Source organism: Notolabrus celidotus, chromosome 1 (assembly GCF_009762535.1).
Source record: "Notolabrus celidotus isolate fNotCel1 chromosome 1, fNotCel1.pri, whole genome shotgun sequence".
In the NCBI taxonomy this organism is placed as follows: domain Eukaryota; kingdom Metazoa; phylum Chordata; class Actinopteri; order Labriformes; family Labridae; genus Notolabrus; species Notolabrus celidotus.
Window position 1 is genome coordinate 33,120,643 of NC_048272.1, and position 21,106 is coordinate 33,141,748.

The 21,106-nt window shown below is 41.1% G+C and overlaps 1 protein-coding gene across 1 annotated transcript; it reads left to right on the plus strand.

Moving 5' to 3' along the window:
* The first annotated feature begins 666 nt into the window (after positions 1 to 666).
* Positions 667 to 20,764, plus strand: sypl2a (synaptophysin-like 2a). Its single transcript, XM_034693394.1, has 6 exons — positions 667 to 923; positions 1,141 to 1,215; positions 15,186 to 15,304; positions 15,861 to 16,059; positions 16,244 to 16,417; positions 18,292 to 20,764. Exons 1-6 carry the CDS (start codon positions 909 to 911, stop codon positions 18,415 to 18,417), a joined length of 708 nt encoding a protein of 235 aa, XP_034549285.1. The 5' UTR covers positions 667 to 908; the 3' UTR covers positions 18,418 to 20,764.
* The last annotated feature ends 342 nt before the right edge of the window (positions 20,765 to 21,106 follow it).

Genomic DNA, 21,106 nt, shown 5'->3' on the forward strand with positions numbered 1-21,106 from the left:
TAAATTTTAACGGAAAGGTAATGTACCAAACACCGGAAGTGATCCGGGAGTGATCGAGTGAGGGGTCATTTAGTTTGTTTGGATGGAGAAAAACCAAACAGAACAACGTTTGGTACTGGTACTCCGTTTGGTACCGGATCACTTCTGGTGTTTGGTACATTCCCTTTCCATTAAAAATGAATTTCGATTTGTTTCAGGAATGACAAAAGTGTTCCGTCGTTTGCAAAATTGTCTTGCCGTTTTCAAATGTGTTTTTTCATTTGGTAAATTTGTTTTCTTAAATGAAAATTCGTTTTGGCCTTGGTAAAAGTGTTTTGCTGATGTAATTTTGTTTTATAAAATGTAAAAATATTTTCCAATATGTAAATTTGTCTCTAACTTTGTAAATTTGTTTTGTCCTTCAGGGCCACCTTACAGACCACCCCCCTGACACGCCACTGGTTGGGAGCACTCAGTCCAGATCTACACTCAGTCCAGATCTACAGTCTATGGATCTAATACGTCCATATTTTTTACAGTCTATGGTCCAGATGTAAAAACAGAAATCTTTTCAATTAAAATGTATAAAAATAAAAAGATGGCTTACTTTTATGACCGAAACTGCACTGTTCGTAAGAATATATAATTAAAAAATAAAACGAATCTAAAAGTAATATTTCGTTAAACTGACGCGTTATTTTGAAAAGTCATCCCGGAAGTCGACGGTCTGACAGGTCCGGGTGTTCAGGGTTTGACAGAAGTCCCTTATTAAACTGGGTTAGTCTGCCGCCTGCTGACTGTCAGGAACCGTCGATTCACTCCCCACTTGTTGAATGCAAACGGAGAGGTTAACTTAAAGTGAACTGAACCAACAAACTAAGAAGTTTAGGAGCGAAACACCACCTCCTGTGTCGTTGTTGCGCGTCTCCATGGCTACTGTTCAGGTAGGTGAGTTAGCTTAATTTACCAGGTAAGTTAGCGTTAGCTCGTGCTAGCAGGGTTAGCTAACAAGGGCAGGGCCAGTTCACTGCTGCAAGGTGACAAACAGGTACCGAAAGGTATTCTGGTGCACAGGGAAACAGTGAATCAACTGGGTAAACTAACGCGACAGTTTTCGGTTATTTGTTGGCGACTTTCAAAAACAGTGTTTGTTGTTTTCAGACATTGACGTCTTTGTTTGCTCTGGATCTGGGACCACTGAAGGAACCCCTGGGGTTTATTCGAGTCCTAGAATGGGTGAGTAAAAAACACACCTAAGTGTCTCTACTGTAGATGCCTAACCTTGTTTCCCTTATGAATATGTTTTCCACTCATCATTCCTGTCATGATTTATTCCCCGATGTTCATATCGTCTCATACCAGTCCTCAGTAATGATACCAAACACCGTGCAAACTACTCTTAGTACTGGTGGAAAGATATTTTAGTCCATATTCTTATTTAAAAGACAGCAAACCGTTTAAAAGGTTGCAGATTATTCGTGTCATATCAGTCCTCTGTAATAGGCAAGGCAGCTTTATTTGTATAGCACGTTTCATACACAAGAGCAACCCAATGTGCTTTACATTAAAACATTAAAAGCATTGGAAACATTCAGATAAGCATAAAAGAACACAATTAAAATGACAAATATAATAAAACAGAAAATAAAAGGAAAATTAGAAATATATTAAAAGTAAAATTAAAACTTGCATTTGAAGTGAGTTAAAATAAGCTAAGATAGGAAGGCAGTGGCAAATAAAAAAGTCTTAATCTTTGATTTAAAAGAGGTGAGTGTTGAAGCAGACCTACAGCTTTCAGGGAGTGTGTTCCACATGTGTGGATGACTGAACGCTGCTTCACCATGTTTCTTTCTGACTCTTGGGACTGAAAGCAGACCAGTACCTTATGACCTCAGAGGTCTAGGTGGTTCATAAAGTAGCAGCAGATCAGCAATGTATTTTGGGCCTAAACCATTCAGTGCTTTATAAACCATCAGCAGGATTTTAAAGTCTATTCTCTGACAGACAGGAAGCCAGTGTAGAGATCTAAGAACAGGAGTGATCCGATCTACTTTTTTGGTCCTTGTTAGGACACCGTGCAAACTACTCTTAGTACTGGTGGAAAGATATTTTAGTAAACGTTCTTATTTAAAAGACAGTAAAACATTTTAAAGGTTGCAGATTGCTCCGTCTCTGCATCCTTTATCTGTAACTATGTTGTCTTGGCTTTTGGCCTGGTTCTCTGAGTTAAATCAGGCCAGGGTTGGTCGGTTTACAATGCATGATGTAGGTTACCTGCTGATTTCCTTAGTAAAATGTTAACCCAAATCATGATGTCAACCTTCCACTGTGAGCCACGAGCTCTGTTTCATAGTAGATTTGACTGTGAAGAGCAGTGAGCTTAAACAACATCCCAGTAAATCCCCGAGACAGGGCCTTATTAGAAAGACAAGCTATGATAATAGTCGTTGCGCAATTTCAGTGTTTTTGATGCTGTGTGTGTTATTGCTAATGCAGACCAGCTTTATATGCAGCTCTGGTGATGAAGGCCAGCTGTGTAGATTCAAGCAGCGTAGTAACAGTCTGTGCCCTGCAGAAAGCTCTGTAAAAACTATGTAAGACAGCAGTATTGATTTTACCAGGAGTATTTTTGATGGACTGTACCCAGGAAGAGGTACTGACATAATCTGCTAAAGTGAAAGGGACGTTGCTTTGAGATCATTTTACCTGAGTGAAGTAAAACTATTGAGGGGAGATGTGTCCATATTATGTAAAAGCATATCTTTCTATCTTCCTGAGCCATCTGTTGAAGTATAACAAACAGGAGACGTGTGTGTGTGTGTGTGTGTGTGTGTGTGTGTGTGTGTGTGTGTGTGTGTGTGTGTGTGTGTGTGTGTGTGTGTGTGTGTGTGTGTGTGTGTGCATAGATTTTGTTGACACAACACCTATCAAGGTTGAGGTTATTGGCTACTTTTTTCTTTTTGGTTTGTCACTTTGTAGCCCCCTGCATCAAGTCACAGCTGTGCAAAGAGTTCACCATGAATTGTCCAGCTTGCAAGACAGGTCGTACTGATGAAAAGCATTGTACCTTACCAGAGGGGTATACTACGAAGCGAGTTCAATATATCCCAGATGATCCGGCTTCACTGAACCTGACAGAGGAGATCGCGCTAATCTGTCACACGAAGCTGGTTATCAACATGATGAGTCAATCCAGAATTACCCTGAGCGCGTTCACATGAACGGGGCGGAGAATGCAACATGTGACCAATCACAGACATGGACAGTCTGCCGTAAGCACATCGACATGAATTTCAAACACTGCACTGATATAAGAAAAATATTAAGAAGTTAAACACATAATCCAGATTAACTTCAACACAGATGAGTTTGAAACATGAAGGAAGAACTGAGAGATTAGACAAAAACACAGTTTGAATGCGCAAATCACGTCCTATTTCTCATCATTTAGTGCAGACATATCTGACGTATCTAAACACTCTTTTTTCCCTGACAGTGATCTCTCTCTCTGATTTAATCTTGTGTCGTGTGTGTGACAGTTTTAGACATAATATTTCAGCTGCAGTCCTGACAGTATCAAACTGATCGCTGTGGAGAAATAAAAATCAGAACATGATTCAAAGTGATAAGCACACACAGTGTTATATTTAATACAGTAGTCCTACAACAACTTAATCTGACTAGCTTATTTTAGACTATGTTTAAGTATGACGTCAGGAAAGATAATCAATAACTGTCATCAGTTTTTTATATATACAAACCTATAGGTAGACAAAGTGTCCTGCCCGTCTCTCTCTCCTTGCGATCAGCTCAGAGCTCCCTGATCGAGCGACCTGATTGGTAAAACGGGAACCACCTTCGTAGTCCTGAAAATTCAGAGTTAACCCAGAAGTTACCTTGATAACCGCAAGTCCAGCTTTGTAGTATACCACTCTGGTTTTGTAAAGCAATGTTTCTCTGATGAGATATTGACCTGGGAAGGACAAACCAGGTAGATATCAGCCAGTCAACCTGCAGAAAGCTTGTCCTTTTTATTTTTCACTGTTTTTAATCAGCAACTGATGCTGTGTAAAATGTAGAAAAGTACAACATTTAACAACTTTTTCTGATTCAGTAAAAGTAAAAGTACAGATTTTTACAAGTAAAAGTACACAAAACAAAGCTAGTAAATTATTGCAATATGACTGTTTGCAATAAACACATTGCAAAAGTCTGAATCCATTATAAAAAATAAGAAAAACATTTCTCTGCAGACACACTGCTTTCACACTCATCAGCAGAGTATGCAGTTTTGCGTTGAGATGGAGGCCAGGGTGTAATGTCCCTGCTTTCACAGACTTTTGTTTGAGTCAGATGAGCTAACTCTCAGCGCCCCTCAATTAATAATGTTCATTTGGTCAAGAAAAAAACTTCTCTCTGAATTAATGAGGAGGCATTGTGGACAGGCAGGGGAGGGGCATGATGCAAACACGGACTGTACGTTACATGATAAAGTCAATACCATAGACTGTATAAATAATGGATGTAGTATCCGTGGCGTTACCCATCTGTTCCTAAGAACTGATTTGAAGCCAGTCGGCGGCAGCCATATTGGAAATGCTGAACTCAACCGAAAGAGTGTGGCGTTAAGAGGCAGGGTTTGAAGCTCCTAGCGAACAGCTATGTGTTCCCGCCTGTCAGTCAAGTCAGTCATGTCCTTATTTGGGCAAAAACTTGTAATCTTAATATCTTCTGAACCATCGCATTAGAAAAAAGTTCACCCCCCCCCCCCCCCGACCGATGTGTTCCTCAGACTCCTCAGACTGAACTCATTTTTTGTACCAGGCTGTAAAAATGTTTATTTCTGCTGCAAAGATCGTCTTCTTTGAATGTGTGTGGTTTCCGGTGTTTCTGCAGCCAGCCTCAGGCGGATCCTCGATGAAAAGCAGTTTATAACACTTCCGCATGGGCTTCATATTTTGGTTAATATGCACTCCGTAATTTTGTTTATAAATTGCACTTCACATTTTTATCACAGTAATTCACATTGTGTAGGCCTAGTTTCAATGCAGCTACATATATTGTGATATACTTTAGTATTTTATGCTAGAGACCCTTTGGCTCAACCTGCTCCAACATTCTGTGTTCTTTGAGGAAGAGTCAAAAAGCAGAGGAGATAGTACAGCTGCCATGTAGCAGTCAGGTTGGAATCATGCTCTGTTTAAAACATGGACGTAGTCTCAGTGACGCCACACATTGCTGGAGAAGCTTTATGAGGCAGATAGCTTGAATGGGGTCAACCACACCCTGAATTATGCAGATTTATGCACAGATCTTGAACTTTGTAAATTCAAAATAGATGCTTTATAAAAAGTTAACCCTGCACAGTTTTCTGCTATAAAAAATGAGATATAGATACCAAGCTATTTTTAATAACTGGCTTCAAACATGTTTGATCCTGCTGTAAGGAGGGGACCTCATAGAGCTTCATTGGCTCTTGCTGCCGGCCTCAAGAGAGCACTCGCGGGAACTGCAGTTTTTTGTGCTTCCACATTTGCATCATTTTTCAACACTGAAGGTTGAAGCTTGTTTTAAACCCAACACAAAGAAAAAGACCTTTTAATTGTAATGGATACTATTAAAGAGACTTCACTGTATAGTGATTTTCATACACTCCTCAGTCAAAGTGAAACCAATCTCAAAGATTTGAAAACAGAAACAAGAAATGACATCTTCCACTTTCATTCTTCCTTTCATCATGTGAGGAGTAATTCTCAGGTTTATCATTCCTCACTATAACTTCCTGTGTTCATTTTTTCAGTGTTGTCTTCTGCAGTCCCTCACTTCCTTTGATTCCCTCTGTGAGGTGATGGTTGGTTAAATTCTGTGAATTAATTTGACCCCTTGTTTTCAGTGGAACTACTGATTGTCTAGATCAGAGGATCCCAAACTTTTAAGACTTGTGGCTCCTACAGTCCCTCAAAGTGTTTTAATGTGGCTTCATTTAGCTGGTCTGCAGAAAATTAACCTACCTATATCAGCATGTGTCTGTGTTTCATGTGCTGTTATGAATGAACCTGCTGCTACTGATGCTTTTGATAATTAACTGTTCACTAACTCTAAACTTAGGAGTCATCTGGCAAAAAGAAAGGCAGAAAGCTCATTACATTTTCTACTTTCAATGTTTTATTTCAAGTTTAGCTACTATTTTTTTTTTACTACAATGGGTCAAATGTACTATTTTTGGATAACTAAAAAAAACATTCTGGAAGACATCTCACATCCCACACTGGGAACCCCTGGTGAAGATGAAGATCTGGTTCTGATTTTTGAGTTTGAGGATTTTTCTACTTTGTGGTGTTTTCTGAGCCTGCAGAGATTGGTGCTTTAATTCTCAAAGCCGAGCCTTTTTCGGGATCTCCAGGGAGTTCAGAAAGTTGAATTCTTTGCGGTTTCAAAGGCCAAAATGGAGAGCCCTCCTCCAGGGTGAGGCTTTTCTTAGTATCCCAGCTCTTGGAAAACAGATTGCCCCCCTCTCTCTTTGTAATGCTATTTGGAAGATGTTTAGTATGATAGGACTGGATCAGACTGGTGTGTGTGCCTCAGCCTGTAAACATGAACATTAAGGAGGAGCAGTTGTTTGTCACAGTGTCAGGTGGAGGCTGGTCACCACTCAGGGAGTTGGTCATGTGATTATTTCCATAATCATGAACTTTTGGATCTCATTGGGTCACTAAAGCTTCATATCTGCATGGTGACCTGTTTCAGACAAATAAAGGCTGCTGTATAAAATGTGTTATTGCTGCTGTCAGAACCTCGTGACTGGCTGCTGCTGTCTCTTATCTGTCAGCCGCTCCCTGAACAGGAGAGGCAGAGTGGGTGTGACTGGGACTCCAGACAGGGAACCCCCACCCCATTCCATCAGCAGGTCTTATTTGGGGTGCTGTCATATTGGTCTGGGTGGGTCAAACAAGGCTCAAATGATAGCAGAGAAATGTTGTGCGGACCCAGAGACACCTGAAAGATGAAACCCATTCCTGGAAATCCTCAGAGGGCGTGAAGCTTGCTAAATACTGCACTCTGTTTCCCTGCGCGTATGTTTATGTCTGCTGTCAAACCAGCTAGCTCTGCAGCCCCCCTGCTGTGCTGCAGCCTATTGTACACATCTGTTATGTAGTTGAAAAGGAGCCTGATGATATGGGAATGTGCTTGCTTTGGGTAGATGTGGGTGTGAGTGAACAAAGGACGTTATTCTTGAGAGAAAGAGCGGAAGCAGGAATCACATGCAGTAATCAGGAGCTTTTTATTGGAAGGAGGAGGATGTCCTGGGAGGGGGGAGAGGTGTGTGTGGAGGGAGCTGCCCTTTGACATTCACTGTTCACATACTTAAGTGCACATACTTTACGAGACTGTTAATGCAACACCACCAATGCTTTGGGGGAAATGTAGTCTCACTGTGAGAGAGGAACAACTCTTCTTTGAAGTTGGTTTCAGTTTGAGGATTTCATGCACTCAAAGCAGTTTTCTAAACCGCTTTGGTTCATCAGAACAGATTGTGTAATATTAAATATGAGCTGTCATGAAGCAACAAGTCGCCTGTTTGGCACATTTTGGTAGGGGTGTAACGATTCATCTACTACATTGATGTATTGATTAATATTCCTGTGATCCGACTACATTAATCTGTGCTCGGCAAGTTGGCCTTCCGGACGACATATATCGATCGAACAAAGTTTCAAAAGGTAATAAATCGATTGTATCGATACTAGGAAATAACGCATTGACCTGACTTCATGATGGCACATCACATGAACTAATGCATTAACAACGGTGTTTAGATCATCAATACTCATGATTAATTACAGATGTTCATGACGTCTTCACGGGTAAGTCAGCAGTTAAAGGGACAGGACTAAAAACTAACCGATGTGCTAATCCTGCTTCACTTTGAATGAGAGGCCACAAACATGATGAAGTAATAATGTCTCAAACACGTGGAATCAGCAGATTCATTTTTGTAAACGGTCAAACAGTATGTGGAAAGCTTTGTTTGCTGGACTATCACTACAGTAAGCAGTCCTGTATCCGTGCTGTAATGAAACTCTTTTTCCTACCGTCCAGATATTAGCGACACGGGCGGCATGTGTATAATGTCACTGCTGGCTACACAACAGAAATCCCACTCTGCTCTGTGTTTCTATTCTGGCGTGTAGTGTCATCTTTAAAAATAGGATAAAACAGCAGCAGTCAGGGTCTTAACAACATTGTTGTCTGGTTGTTCTCAGTTCACTGTTTCGTTCCTGGATAAATGTTTTCCAAAGGCCTCGGTTATAAAGTAGCTCTGGGGGGTTTTTCTCTCACTGGCTCATAAATCTTTGTAAGATGTGGACTGCAGGATTTACTTTATCACAGCTTTTCTGCACAGTCAGTTTGTGTTGCGTGTCTGAGGAAGTGTCTTGGTTCCTCTTCACTTTCCATTTTCCTGCTGGTGTCTGCTCTCCGTCAGCACATATCAGCATGTTTTTCTCTCTGGAGGAGAGTATTTTGAGGACATCAATTCTGATGTAATAAGCAAAAAAACTGACGCTCAGGAAAAAAAGTCATTCAAAGTTAATGTGCAGCATTTCAAGTCTCAATTATGTGTCCTGTAACTGCTTGGTACTTTATGCTGACTCGTCATTCACATGTGAGATATCTTGAGGCCAAATTGATTTCATACAAATGGTCAATAAATGCAGTAGATGCTAAATGTTTTGTGTTTGCATAAAGCTTATAAAGCATTTACAACGGTGCACAGATCACTTTGTAATTAATAAAAGGTTAAAGCGCAATGTTTTGATTAAAGGTTCAGATTAAATGGTTCGTCATACTTCCTGGTAGTTGAAAAAGAGAGATGGTTGTGTGCCTGTGTGTGTCTGTGTGTGTGTATCTGTGTGTATCTGTGTGTGTCTGTGTGTGTCTGTGTGGGGGTTAGTTTCCTGTTTGAATAAAGCAACAGCAGGGAAGAGTGTGATAGGGAAGAGGGCAAGTTAGTTCATTCAGCAGAAAGTGAAAAAAGTTGCATATTTAAATCATGGGAGGAGAAACGGCATCATGGTATCATCAGTTTGAATGTACCTGCACCTGTTGTTCCAAATGAATGTAACCAGTGCAAACATCACTCCCTCATTTGATCCTCCAGACCGGAGGACCTGGTGACTCTTTCACCATCTCTCTACAGAAGCTTGCTGAAAAAAACATCCTCATGCTCCCTGAAATCTCTGGACCAGACTCTTTTAAGATTCTTAAAAGATTGAACTCGTCCCTCTCCATGTTTCTGAGCTTTTATCCCCATATCTGAATCAGAATCAGAAATACTTATTTATCCCGGGGGTAAATTCAGTTGTTACAGAATGCTCTTATACACAGTATGAAAAAGTCAAAATATTAATAGAAAGAAGGAATAAAATAAGATAGTATAGAAGATAGAATAGTTACAGTTCGCTATATACTGTACAAAAACAATGGGAATGAAGGTATTGTATACAGGATGTTGAAGTGGCAGGGATATTGCACAGTGTATTGCACGTTATTGCACAGTACAGAATATAGTTCAGTCATCAGAGGGAGGAGTTGTACAGTCTGATGGCCACAGGCAGCAATGACTTCCTGTGGCGTTCTGTGGTGTGTCTGTTCGGGGGTTAGTTTCTCAGTTTTTTGAGCCAGAACGAAGCGGCAACCTCCAGTCTAAAAATATGAGTCCAATGCGGAAGTGTTAAAAACTGCAGTTCATTGCGGATCTGCTTGAGGCTGGCTCCAGAAGTACCGGAAACCACTTACAAAATAAACATGTTTACAGTCTGGTACAAAACACGAGTGTAGTCTGGATAGCTAATTTCTCGATCGGCACACACTGTACGGGGGTGAATTTTTTTCTAACGCTGCAATTTCGAAGATATTAAGATTACGAGTCTTCAAATGAGAGGCACAGCTGACTTGATTGACAGGCGGGAACACTGTAGCTGTTGGCTAGGAGGCTCAAACTCTGCCTCTTTATGTCACAATCACTCGACAGCAGCAACATGGCTGCCGCCGCCGCCAATTGGCTTCAAAACAGCGCTTCAGAAACAGATGGGTGACGTCACGGATACTACGTCCATATTTTATACAGTCTATGCAGGGTTCACACGTGTCCTGGAAAACCTAGAAAACAGTTGTCCAGTTTTCCAGTACTGGAAAACACCTGGAAAAGGAGGAAAAAAGTAAAATGTCCTGGAAAAATCACGTGTTGTCCTGAAAAATTATTCCACCATGACTGCGTGCGACCTGACATGATTAAAAAAACACATCCCCATTTATTGAACGCTGAGTGCACGCTGTGCTGGAAAAGATAGTGACACAGACCGGTCTGGCTATGCAACTTTTCTCACATCTTTTCTCCCACACTTGGTCATAATCATGCATTCACAGAAAACGGAGGTATATTGTTTATGTTTTATGGTAAATTCACCGTGTGGAGTGCTCTTTTGATTCAATGAGTCCAATATTTAAGTTAAAGAGTGACCAGCAGTTTCTGGCAGAGAGCTCGGGGGTCTGTGCCTCACAACTTTCCCTGCAGGCTGAGAGCTCAATTACTGTACTCTAGCTAGTAGGAGCGCAAACTCCCGATAGTGAAAACAAACGGAACAAAAAGACATTGCTGATCACCAAGACATCACCACGCGGGAAAACAGTTTAAACTTTTTTAAAGGTGACATATCACGCTTTTTTCATCAATATATATTGGTCTAAGAGGTCCCCAAAACATGTCTTTAAAGTTTATGCTCAAAAAAACACTTTGAAATCAGATTTTGGTCTGCCTGAAAAACCCTCTTCTTCAGCCCCCCTCAGAACACTCTGTTTTCCTTCTGACCACGCCCCCTCCGGAAGTGGATGTGCCTCAGCTCTCCAGCACGTTGATCTAATGTTTACATGTTGGCTGAATATACACGGCTGCTCAGAGATCATGTTACTTCAACCCTCTGAATCTGATCCAGAATCTGATCCTGACGGAGAGGCGCCTGCAGCAGGACCTTTCTGAAGGATTGGTCATAGATTTAGTGTTTCTTGATGTTTTATTTATCAGTATGTCGACGTGTGTCTTGGTACACAGCTACGAACATGTAGCTATGTGGCTATGCTAACTAGCGCTAGCACTTATCCATGATAAATAAAAAACATCCACTAGATCTTCAAATCTGCAGACGTGGGGAGTAAAACCGACCTCTACCAGAAAGGCAGCGGGACCTTTCTGAAGGATTGGTCACAGATTTAGTGTTTCTTGTTGTTTTATTTGTCAGTATGTCGACGTGTGTCTTGGTACACAGCTACAGCTACAGCTATGAACATGTAGCTATGTGGCTATGCTAATTAGCGCTAGCACTTATCCATGATAAATAAAAATCATCCACTAGATCTTCAAATCTGCAGACGTGTGGAGTAAAACCGACCTCTGCCAGAAAGGCAGCGGGACCTTTCTGAAGGATTGGTCACAGATTCTGTGTTTCTTGTTGTTTTATTTGTCAGTATGTAGACGTGTGTCTTGGTACACAGCTACAGCTACGACATGTAGCTATGTAGCTATGCTTACTAGCGCTCGCACTTATCCATGATAAATAAAAATCATCCACTAGATCTTCAAATCTGCAGACGTGGGGAGTAAAACCGACCTTTGTGTTTATTAAGACAGCCTACAACTAGCATGCCTCCCTCCTAAGCTCCTTGTTAGCACACATTTGTGCAGGTAATGAAAAACAGAGGGGGGATTCAGTATTATTTTATACAGTCTATGGGCTGAACAAGCTCCGAGCTCTGACTCTGTGACAGACCGGATATTGTTGTTACGTAACAAAAACACGGAAGTCTGAAACGGCTCGTTTCACACACATTTACAGAAAGGTGGAGAAAACAGAACAGGGGCAGAATGGATTTTTTTCATTCTCGGGGGGTTTGTAGACATGCCAGGGAAACATATTTCAGGTAGAGAACCATTAAAAAGTCAATTTTGCATGATATGTCACCTTTAAAAGAACTTCTAAAAATGTCTCTTATCATTGTTATGCTGAAGACATTCTACTCTGAAGTGTCTCTAAATTGTCTGTTTTACTTTAGATGGAAGATTATTTTCTCCAGTTGAACATAGACAAAACTGAGGTTCTTGGGGGTGCCAGTGGTCTTAGCAAGCCCCATATACAGAGGCTATAGTCCTCACCGCAGAGGTCGCTGGTTCGACTCCTGGCCATTCGCTGCATGTCATGTCATCCCCCACTAACCACGTTTCCTGTCTCTCTTCAGCTGTCCTATCAATAAAGCCGAAGGTTCTTGTCTCTGCTCCAGAGCATGTTTTGTTAATATGGTAAAACATCTTGATTTCTTATCTTGTAAAGCCTACCCTGCAAAATCTTGGGATCCAAATGGGCCAGGCTTTGAGTTTGGATCAGCATGTACACTACCGTTCAAAAGTTTGGGGTCACTTAGAAATGTCCTTAGTTTTGAAAGGAAAGCACTGTTTTTTTCAATGAAGATAACATTAAATTAATCAGAAATACACTCTATACATTGTTAATGCGGTAAATGACTATTCTAGCTGCAAACGTCTGGTTTTTAATGGAATATCTACACAGGTGTATAGAGGCTCATTTCCAGCAACCATCACTCCAGTGTTCTAATGGTACATTGTGTTTGCTAATCGCGTTAGAAAGCTAATGGATGATTAGAAACATCTTGAAAACCCTTGTGCAGATATGTTAGCACAGCTGAAAATGGTTTTGCTGGTTAGAGAAGCTATAAAACTGGCCTTTCTTTGAGCTAGTTGAGTATCTGGAGCATCACATTTGTGGGTTCAATTATACTCTCAAAATGGCCAGAAAAAGAGAACTTTCATATGAAACTCCACAGTCTATTCTTGTTCTTAGAAATGAAGGATATTCCATGCGAGAAATTTCCAAAAAACTGAACATTTCCTACAACGATGTGTACTACTCCCTTCAGAGAACAGCACAAACAGGCTCTAACCAGAGTAGAAAGAGAAGTGGGAGGCCCCGGTGCACAACTGAGCAAGAAGACAAGTACAGTAGAGTCTCTAGTTTGAGAAATAGACACCACACAGGTCCTGAACTGGCAGCTTCATTAAATGGTACCCGCAAAACGCCAGTGTCAACATCTACAGTGAAGAGGCGACTCTGGGATGCTGGCCTTCTAGGCAGAGTGGCAAAGAAAAAGCCATGTCTGAGACTGGCCAATAAAAGGAAAAGATTAATATGGGCAGAAGAACACAGACATTGGACAGAAGAAGATTGGAAAAAAGTGTTATGGACAGACGAATCGAAGTTTAAGGTGTTTGGATCACACAGAAGAAGACTAGTGAGACGCAGAACAAGTGAAAAGATGCTGGAAGAGTGCCTGACGCCATCTGTCAAGCATGGTGGAGGTCATGTGATGGTCTGGGGCTGCTTTGGTGCAGGTAAAGTGGGAGATAATGAAGGCTATCACTCAATTTTGCAACGCCATGCCATACCCTGTGGACAGCGCTTGATTGGAGCCAATTTCCTCCTACAACAGGGCAATGACCCAAAGCGCACTTCCAGATTATGCAAGAACTATTTAGGGAAGAAGCAGGCAGCTGGTATTCTGTCTGTAATGGAGTGGACAGCGCAGTCACCAGATCTCAACCCCATTGAGCTGTTGTGGGAGCAGCTTGGCCGTATGGTACGCAAGAAGTGTCCATCAAGCCAATCCAACTTGTGGGAGGTGCTTCAGGAAGCGTGGGGTGAAATTTCTTCAGATTCCCTCAACAAATTAACAGCTAGAATGCCAAAGGTCTGCAATGTTGTAATTGCTGCGAAGGGAGCATTCTTTGATGAAAGCAAAGTTTGAAGGACAAAATTATTATTTCAACTAAAAATCATTATTTCTAACATTCTCAATGTCTTGACTATATTTTCTATTCATTTTGTAACTCATTTGATAAATAAAAGTGTGAGTTTTCATGAAAAACACAAAATTGTCTGGGTGACCGCAAACTTTTGAACGGAAGTGTACATCTTTGATCTGGTCCGCTCCTCGTTTCAGCAGAAATATTGCAAAGCTCAGGCCCATTGTCTACAAAGTTGAGCTTGTTTCATCTTGTTTGAATTATTGTAATTCTTCGTTCAACTGTTTCAGCAGCACGTCTATGAACCGTTTACAAATGGTCCAAAACTCTGCATCTAATTTCCACACGAAATCATCCAGAAGGTCCATTGTAACACCCATACTCAGGTCTTTGCATTGACTCCCCATGAAAGCTAGGGTTGGTAGTCACGGAAAACTAGCATGAATTCAAATATAGCATATCCTCAGGACTCTGTCTAACCCCTCCCCTCTGAGCTCCTCCAAAACGACGCTCCCCGCTCACATGCAGGAGCGCCGCTGATTTGCGACCATATGATGGTGACTGATTCAAAACTGGTCCTCAGCACATCGTTTGTGTTTTGCACTACGTCAACTCACTCAGTGATAAGAAAACACCAAAACATTATCATAGTGAAAGTTAAAAACACAAACAAACATGAAATGTATGTGCAGGAGGCGGGCAGAACGGCAGGACGGGATTTGATTGGATTCATAGATTGGCTCGTGGTGGCAGGGATTGGTTGGTGTTTTCCCAGGTTTACTCCGGCTGTAGATAGCAGCTTTTTTTCCACTCTTTTTTAAGAACACATTATGTATTGATTGCCATCGGGACATAAAGATCATTTTAACCTGTATAACATAGTGTGTATCTAGATCTGTCTACAGTACCAACCCCAGCTTTAAGTTCAGAATCCAGTTTAAAACTAATGTGACTGTGCTTTGGAGGTTGTTGCTCCACAACTTTGGATCAGTATTACACCAGGACTAAGAGCTGTGGACATTTTCAAAAAGCAGTTGAAGACCCACCTGTCTGTTTTTATGTATTTTGCCCAATTTTATGTCCTTCTTTTTATGCCTTGTTTTCATTCTGTTATTGTGAAGCACTTTTTGACGGCTGGTCTAGAAAGGTACAGTATAAATAAAATGATTGTGGTTTGCAGTTCTTCTGCTCAGAGTGTCTTTATTAAATCTTGACTGAACTTGGGACTTAAATCTCATCAAACTGTGTTCCCTTTGATTACTGCACATACAGATATTGAGTGAGGAGACCTCTGTGGGTAGTGTGTACTTTCTGACATATCTCTCTGCCTCTGCAGGTCTTTGCCATCTTTGCCTTCGCCACCACCGGAGGTTACTCTGCGAAAACACACTTCAAAGTGACATGCAAGGAGGGTCAGGAGTCAAATGTCCATCCGGAGTTCTACTACCCGTTCAGGTACTGCAGCACACCGGGAAGTCTTTTGACTTCTGAGGACTTCCAAGAGGAGCACACGTTAGACCCCTCTCCTCTTTCAGCTGTCAAACAGTACAGCTGTAGAATACCACCACCGTCTGGTGAAAAGTTTGTCAACTCCACTGGTACTCAGTAGATTCAACTCTTAACCTGCCCTGAATACAAAATACTGATACAGTAATTAGACATCTAACAGTCCAGCTTTTCAGATGATTGCATATGGATGACATTATGACTACATCTGAGGTTCTTAAGTGAAGTCAGTCGTAAAACTTCAGTGATGCTTCGTGAAGTCTCTATCCCCTCAGCCACTGAGGTGCATTCTTCTGCCGCTTAGTTTGTGCACACAGTCTTTGTAAAATCTCTCAAATCTCGCTTAACCCTTCTACATTTTCCCTGCTTGCCTCCTTGGATAGAAGAGTTACCCAGGTGAGGACTCGATTTCTCTTGACAACACACAAAAAGCTGTGAAAACCTGTAAAATCAGGGGCTGTGGAGCAATATTTTAAGAGCTCTCTCTCTCTCGACTTCTCTTTAGGTTGTCAGCGGTATCCTACAAGATACCTTTTTGTAATGGCAGCGAATCCCACACCTTCTACCTGCAGGGTGACTTCTCCTCCTCCGCAGAGTTCTTTGTGTGTGTTGGTGTGTTTGCGTTCCTTTATTGCACCGCCACACTGGTCCTCTACCTGGGATTCCAGCATGTGTACCGCAAGACCAGCCGTGGGCCCGTCATAGTGAGTACACACCTCTGGTCAGAATTTTTAAAATCCAACAACAACCTTTAAACAAACCCGTGCAGGATCTGAGGAGGGTTGGGACTAGTCACAATATCATATTTTCACCTCACGGTTATCGTGACCAATAAATGCAATGAGAGTATGCAAACATCCTCCATGTCTGCTGTGTCTCCTTCCCCAGGACCTGGTGGTGACTGCTGCCTTTGCCTTCCTGTGGTTTGTGTCCTCTGCGGCCTGGGGAAAAGGCCTGACGGATGTCAAATGGGCCGTCAACCCGGATCACCTAGTGGAGCACTGCAAGGAAGTCTGTACCCCGGGATCGTTTCCCTCCATGGGCCGCCTCAACGCCTCTGTGGTAAGTGATTTTAAAGTGAGGCTGCATTCAGCCGAATGTTCTGTTGTTGATGTCTTCTGGAAAAAGAAGAGTTGCAGTTGATTGTTTACTTTTGGTGTGAAATATATGAAGCTGTATTTTGACATTTAGACCTTAACAACAAATTCCACGTGTTTCGGCATCGAGCCTTCATCAAGAGGTGAAAATTGACTTCCCGATGAAGACATGAAAAGAGCATCGTAGCTGTTCAAAAGAGAGAGGCTTAGAATGGTTCCTGTTTTTCCTCTCTAAAGAGCACCTTAAACTCACACCTTCTTTAACCCAGGAAGAGCTCCGCCCTCCATTTTTTGATGCTCGTATCTGACTCTGTTTTCAGGAAGATCACAGTTGTTGCCTTGATAAAATATATATTTTTAACAGATTCGTTTTTAAAACCAATTTAAGATATGCCACTTAAATCTGGAGGGAGGCTCGTTGTTGATTTTTTTTTGCACATGAGCTCAAACAGTGCCATCTGGTGTTCAAAATGAAAATGGACATACACTTCTCTGATCAGATGGTTTCACTCTTTGCTGCAGCAGTGTGGGTCTAACTATGTTTAATGAGTTATGTACACGGTCACTGAAGAACATTAAATGTTAAAGGATTAGTGCCAGATTAAAAAGCATTGCAAAGCTGTTTCAATGCGGCACTTTCAGTTCAGATGCATACTGAAACAGTTTGGTACAGAACTAAAGGTAATTCAAATTTAAGGTCCCCACACAGACCGAAAAACTAGAGTGCATCCCACACAGCATGCAAAAGACAGTATAAATCCATCATCGTTTTTTAATCACGTGATTATTTCGGCACAAATATTGCTGAAATTTGTCTGCCCAATAAGAAAAGCTGCTCCCATTGGCGCTTGGCGAGGATTCATTTCAGATGTTGCATCATGTTTTTTTAATATATACACTACCAGTCAAAAGTTTGGAAACACCTTCTCATTCAAGGTTTGTATTTTAATTATTTGAAACACTGTAGATTAATACCAAAGACATCAAAACTATGAAAGAACATACATGGAATTATTTAATGAACAAAAAAGTGTTAAACAAAGCAGAATATGTTTTATATTTTAGATTCTGTAAAGTAGCCCCCTTTTTCCTTCATGACAGCTTTGCACACTCTTGGTATTCTCTCAGTCTGCTTCATGAAGTGGTCTCCTGGAATGGTTTCTAATTAACATGAGCCTTGTCAAGAGTTCATTTGTAGAATGACTTGCCTTCTTAATGTGTTTGAGACCATCAGTTGTGTTGTTCAGAGGTAGGGTTAGTACACAATGGATAGCCCTATTTGACTACTGTTGTAATCCAGATTATGGCAAAACCAGATTATTTCATAGTTTTGATGTCTTCAGTATTAATCTACAATGTTGAAAATAATTAGAATAAACAAAAACCACTGAATGAGAAGGTGTCCAACATTTTGACTGGTAGTGTACATATATATTTTTTTGTATCTATTTTTTTATTATGTTTCATTTAGAATGTCATAAAAAAGCGTAATCTGCCTACAAGCCTGTGCTGTCAATGCTGCACTTAAGAAAATGTAAAAGTTCTTTAAAATCAGGGATTATATGTGTGGACAGGATTTTTTTATTTTCAAACGGAGAGAGAAAAATAATGATTTTAATATCCGTATAAAAATTCAATACAAATAGTAACGCCGATAATTCATGATTAATGGATTTACAGTCCTGTGCTCAGCTCTGTAAACATGGAGGCTGGGTAATAATACCCTCTGAAGTCTACACAGCAGAAGAGAGAGTTTCAATCCGAAACACAAACATACTCGTGAAACCTGTTAGACTGAAAAATACTCTGTAAACATCTCATGTTGTCCTGTTTCCACAGATCTTTGGCTTCTTGAACTTGATCCTGTGGGGCGGTAACTGCTGGTTTATTTACAAGGAGACTCCTTTCCACAAGGATCCAAACCCACCAGCCACCATGGAGGAAGGAGGAGCCCCCGAGCCTTAGGCACATCACTGAGGAACCTTAAGCCCAGCTCTGCACCCACAGCAACGCTTTGTGCCCAACATTGGTCTCTTATGTTAACCTGCAAAAATGGAAACAAATGGAAGTCAGAAAAAAAACCTTCTCCTTCTCCCTAACCTGCAACACTGTCTTTTTTTATTGTCATTAACCTCCTCCTGCAACACCAAGCTCAAATACAAACTACACACGGGCACACTACTAAGAACAGGAAATACTGCGTGCATTTGTTTTTAGAACAGCCGGCCTGAAGTGCGTTTGCCTCCACAGCAGCACTGTCCTCCCTTTATGCCAACCCCTCAGGAAGCCATTTCGTGATGAAATGATTATGTTAGTATCTGAACTGATTCCCCCATCAGGAAAGACCAAGCACAAGTCAGAATCAGATCACCCTCACATTCACTGAAAGAAAGCATTGCAACTTGAGCAACATCCAGAGGCTGTGGGAGCAGACGTATGGCCGGGTCCTGCGAGGGCACACTCCTCTTAAAAGGAACCCAGCAGGGTAACGCGTGTTGACCTTATTGGGTTAACACTGGAGTCTTTTATATGTATGTCAACAAACAAAACCCTCCAAACTTCTGCAGGACATTTGAAGGAAGCCTTTACTTGTAGGCTGCCATTGTTGTTTACACTGCATTGCATTCTTGAGTTCATTACAGCAAACGCTCTCGTATTCTTACGACAGGAAATTAGAATAAACTTGTAATAAAGTAAAAGAATAGTTTGTAAGTTTAAAAGCAAAAGTAAAATGCTGAGATAAATCTTGTAATTGAATGAGAAAGTAATACTCTTATGAGAGTTAAGTTGTAGTTTCATGGAGATAAGTTGTAATTACAGGCTTAAGTTGATCTTTATGTAAAATAACATACAGGAGACTATTGGGAGTGCAGCCAGCCAACTTCATTCTTGAAATCTTGATGTCTTTCCTCGATCCCATGGCCCTAATATTTCCTGCTTTGCACTGACGAGCAGTTACTGTACAAACACCATCACCACTCTCACCCTCAGATTGTTTCCCCTTTCTGTAACTTCTTCAGTTCTGACCAATCAGAATCAAGTATTTAACACAGCTGGCTTAAGGGATGGCAAGTATCTGATGCTGGGAAAGAGTATGACCTGACTACTCAGACCCAGCAATGTAAACAACAATGGCGGCCTGATTGTTTGTGTTTTCTAATTTTCGTCTCTGAAATCATCTGTGCTTCATTTGAAAAAACATACGTATAAAAGAAACCAGTGTCCCAGGTTCCTTTTGAATGGCGCAACCTGTCAGTGTTCGTGCTGTAGCACAAATAGAAAGTACTGTAACTGTAAACATGATTCACACATCAGCCTGAAAACTGTAAATTTGTTGAAGATTCACTCTCTTTTCTGAGACATCTGAAACCCAAGCTCTTACCTCTCCTCCACTGACACTCACACACTCCTGTTTACCTTCTGGATCGTGCAGTACCGACACACTTTGACTTGATGATGCTTTACTTGCTGGGAAAAACAATACACACTGTATGCGGATGAATATCACGTTGGTTGCTGTTTGAGGTTTGAGGTAGTCTTCTTTATGTGAGCCTGTGTTCAGACTGCAGCAGGCTCTCTCTCTCTCTCTGTATGTTTACTCCAGTAGGTGTTGTACATCGTTATGTTACCTTAACACTACTCCGTAACACTAGTACACATCCTAGTTTCAGTTATTTTTGGGACAACTAACTTGCAGGGACTTTTTTATACACAGTTCATATGTATTTTTATCAACATGAATTGGTCCGTTGCATATATTTTTTAAACCAATGTTGGGTTTCTGTTTATATTTTCAATTGAAACATGTCTGTGCAGCTCCTCTTTGATTTTTTTGTCAGAATGCTGATTATTGTTTGCACCACTGAGATGCCTTACACTAAATCCTCTGATCAGAAATACGTCATGTATCTAAACTCTCCAAATTTGACTGCCAGATGGATGTTATTCTACTGTATTAACTGTTGATGACTCTTAGCATCGCACTCAGAGGAAACTGATGATCTCCTTGCAGTATCTGATTTAACAGGTTACCTGTGCAGCTGTTTTATTTCACCACCAGGCCTCTGTAGGGAGCACGAGGGGCTGTTTGAGGCACTATCACTAAAGTAATATATTTTTACATCATTTAAAAATTGGACAGGTGCTTTATCAATTCTAAAAGATGATCCTGTTAATTAGAGCACAGTGATTTGTGAGATGTTGATGTAATTATTAATTGAAATTGGACTTTGTGTATTTTATTATGCTTTGTTTGTGCAGAACTGTTTATCTGTATTGATTTGTGTTAAACATGAGAGCTGCCACTGCTGGATTCTGTCTCCTTTCTTTATCACGTTTACACCCGACACCCTCCGAAAACTGTGAGAACAGGCTCTGTTTTCTATCCTACCTCTAAGAGAGTTTACGTCTGAACCATTTGTGGTATATTAATATGATGTGATGTGAAGCCGAAACATCTCTGACATATTGCGCTGAAGGCATGTGCAGGAGTGATCTGGCTGGTGGAGCCAGGAGACTGACGTCACACCCCTCACTCTAACCAAAACACACATTTCACTTGCAGATACGATGTTAAAGATCCCTCAGGTCAGCACGGTCCACAGCAGAACAGATTCTTGTGTTGATTTAAAGCAGACGCTCGGGAAAGTTTATC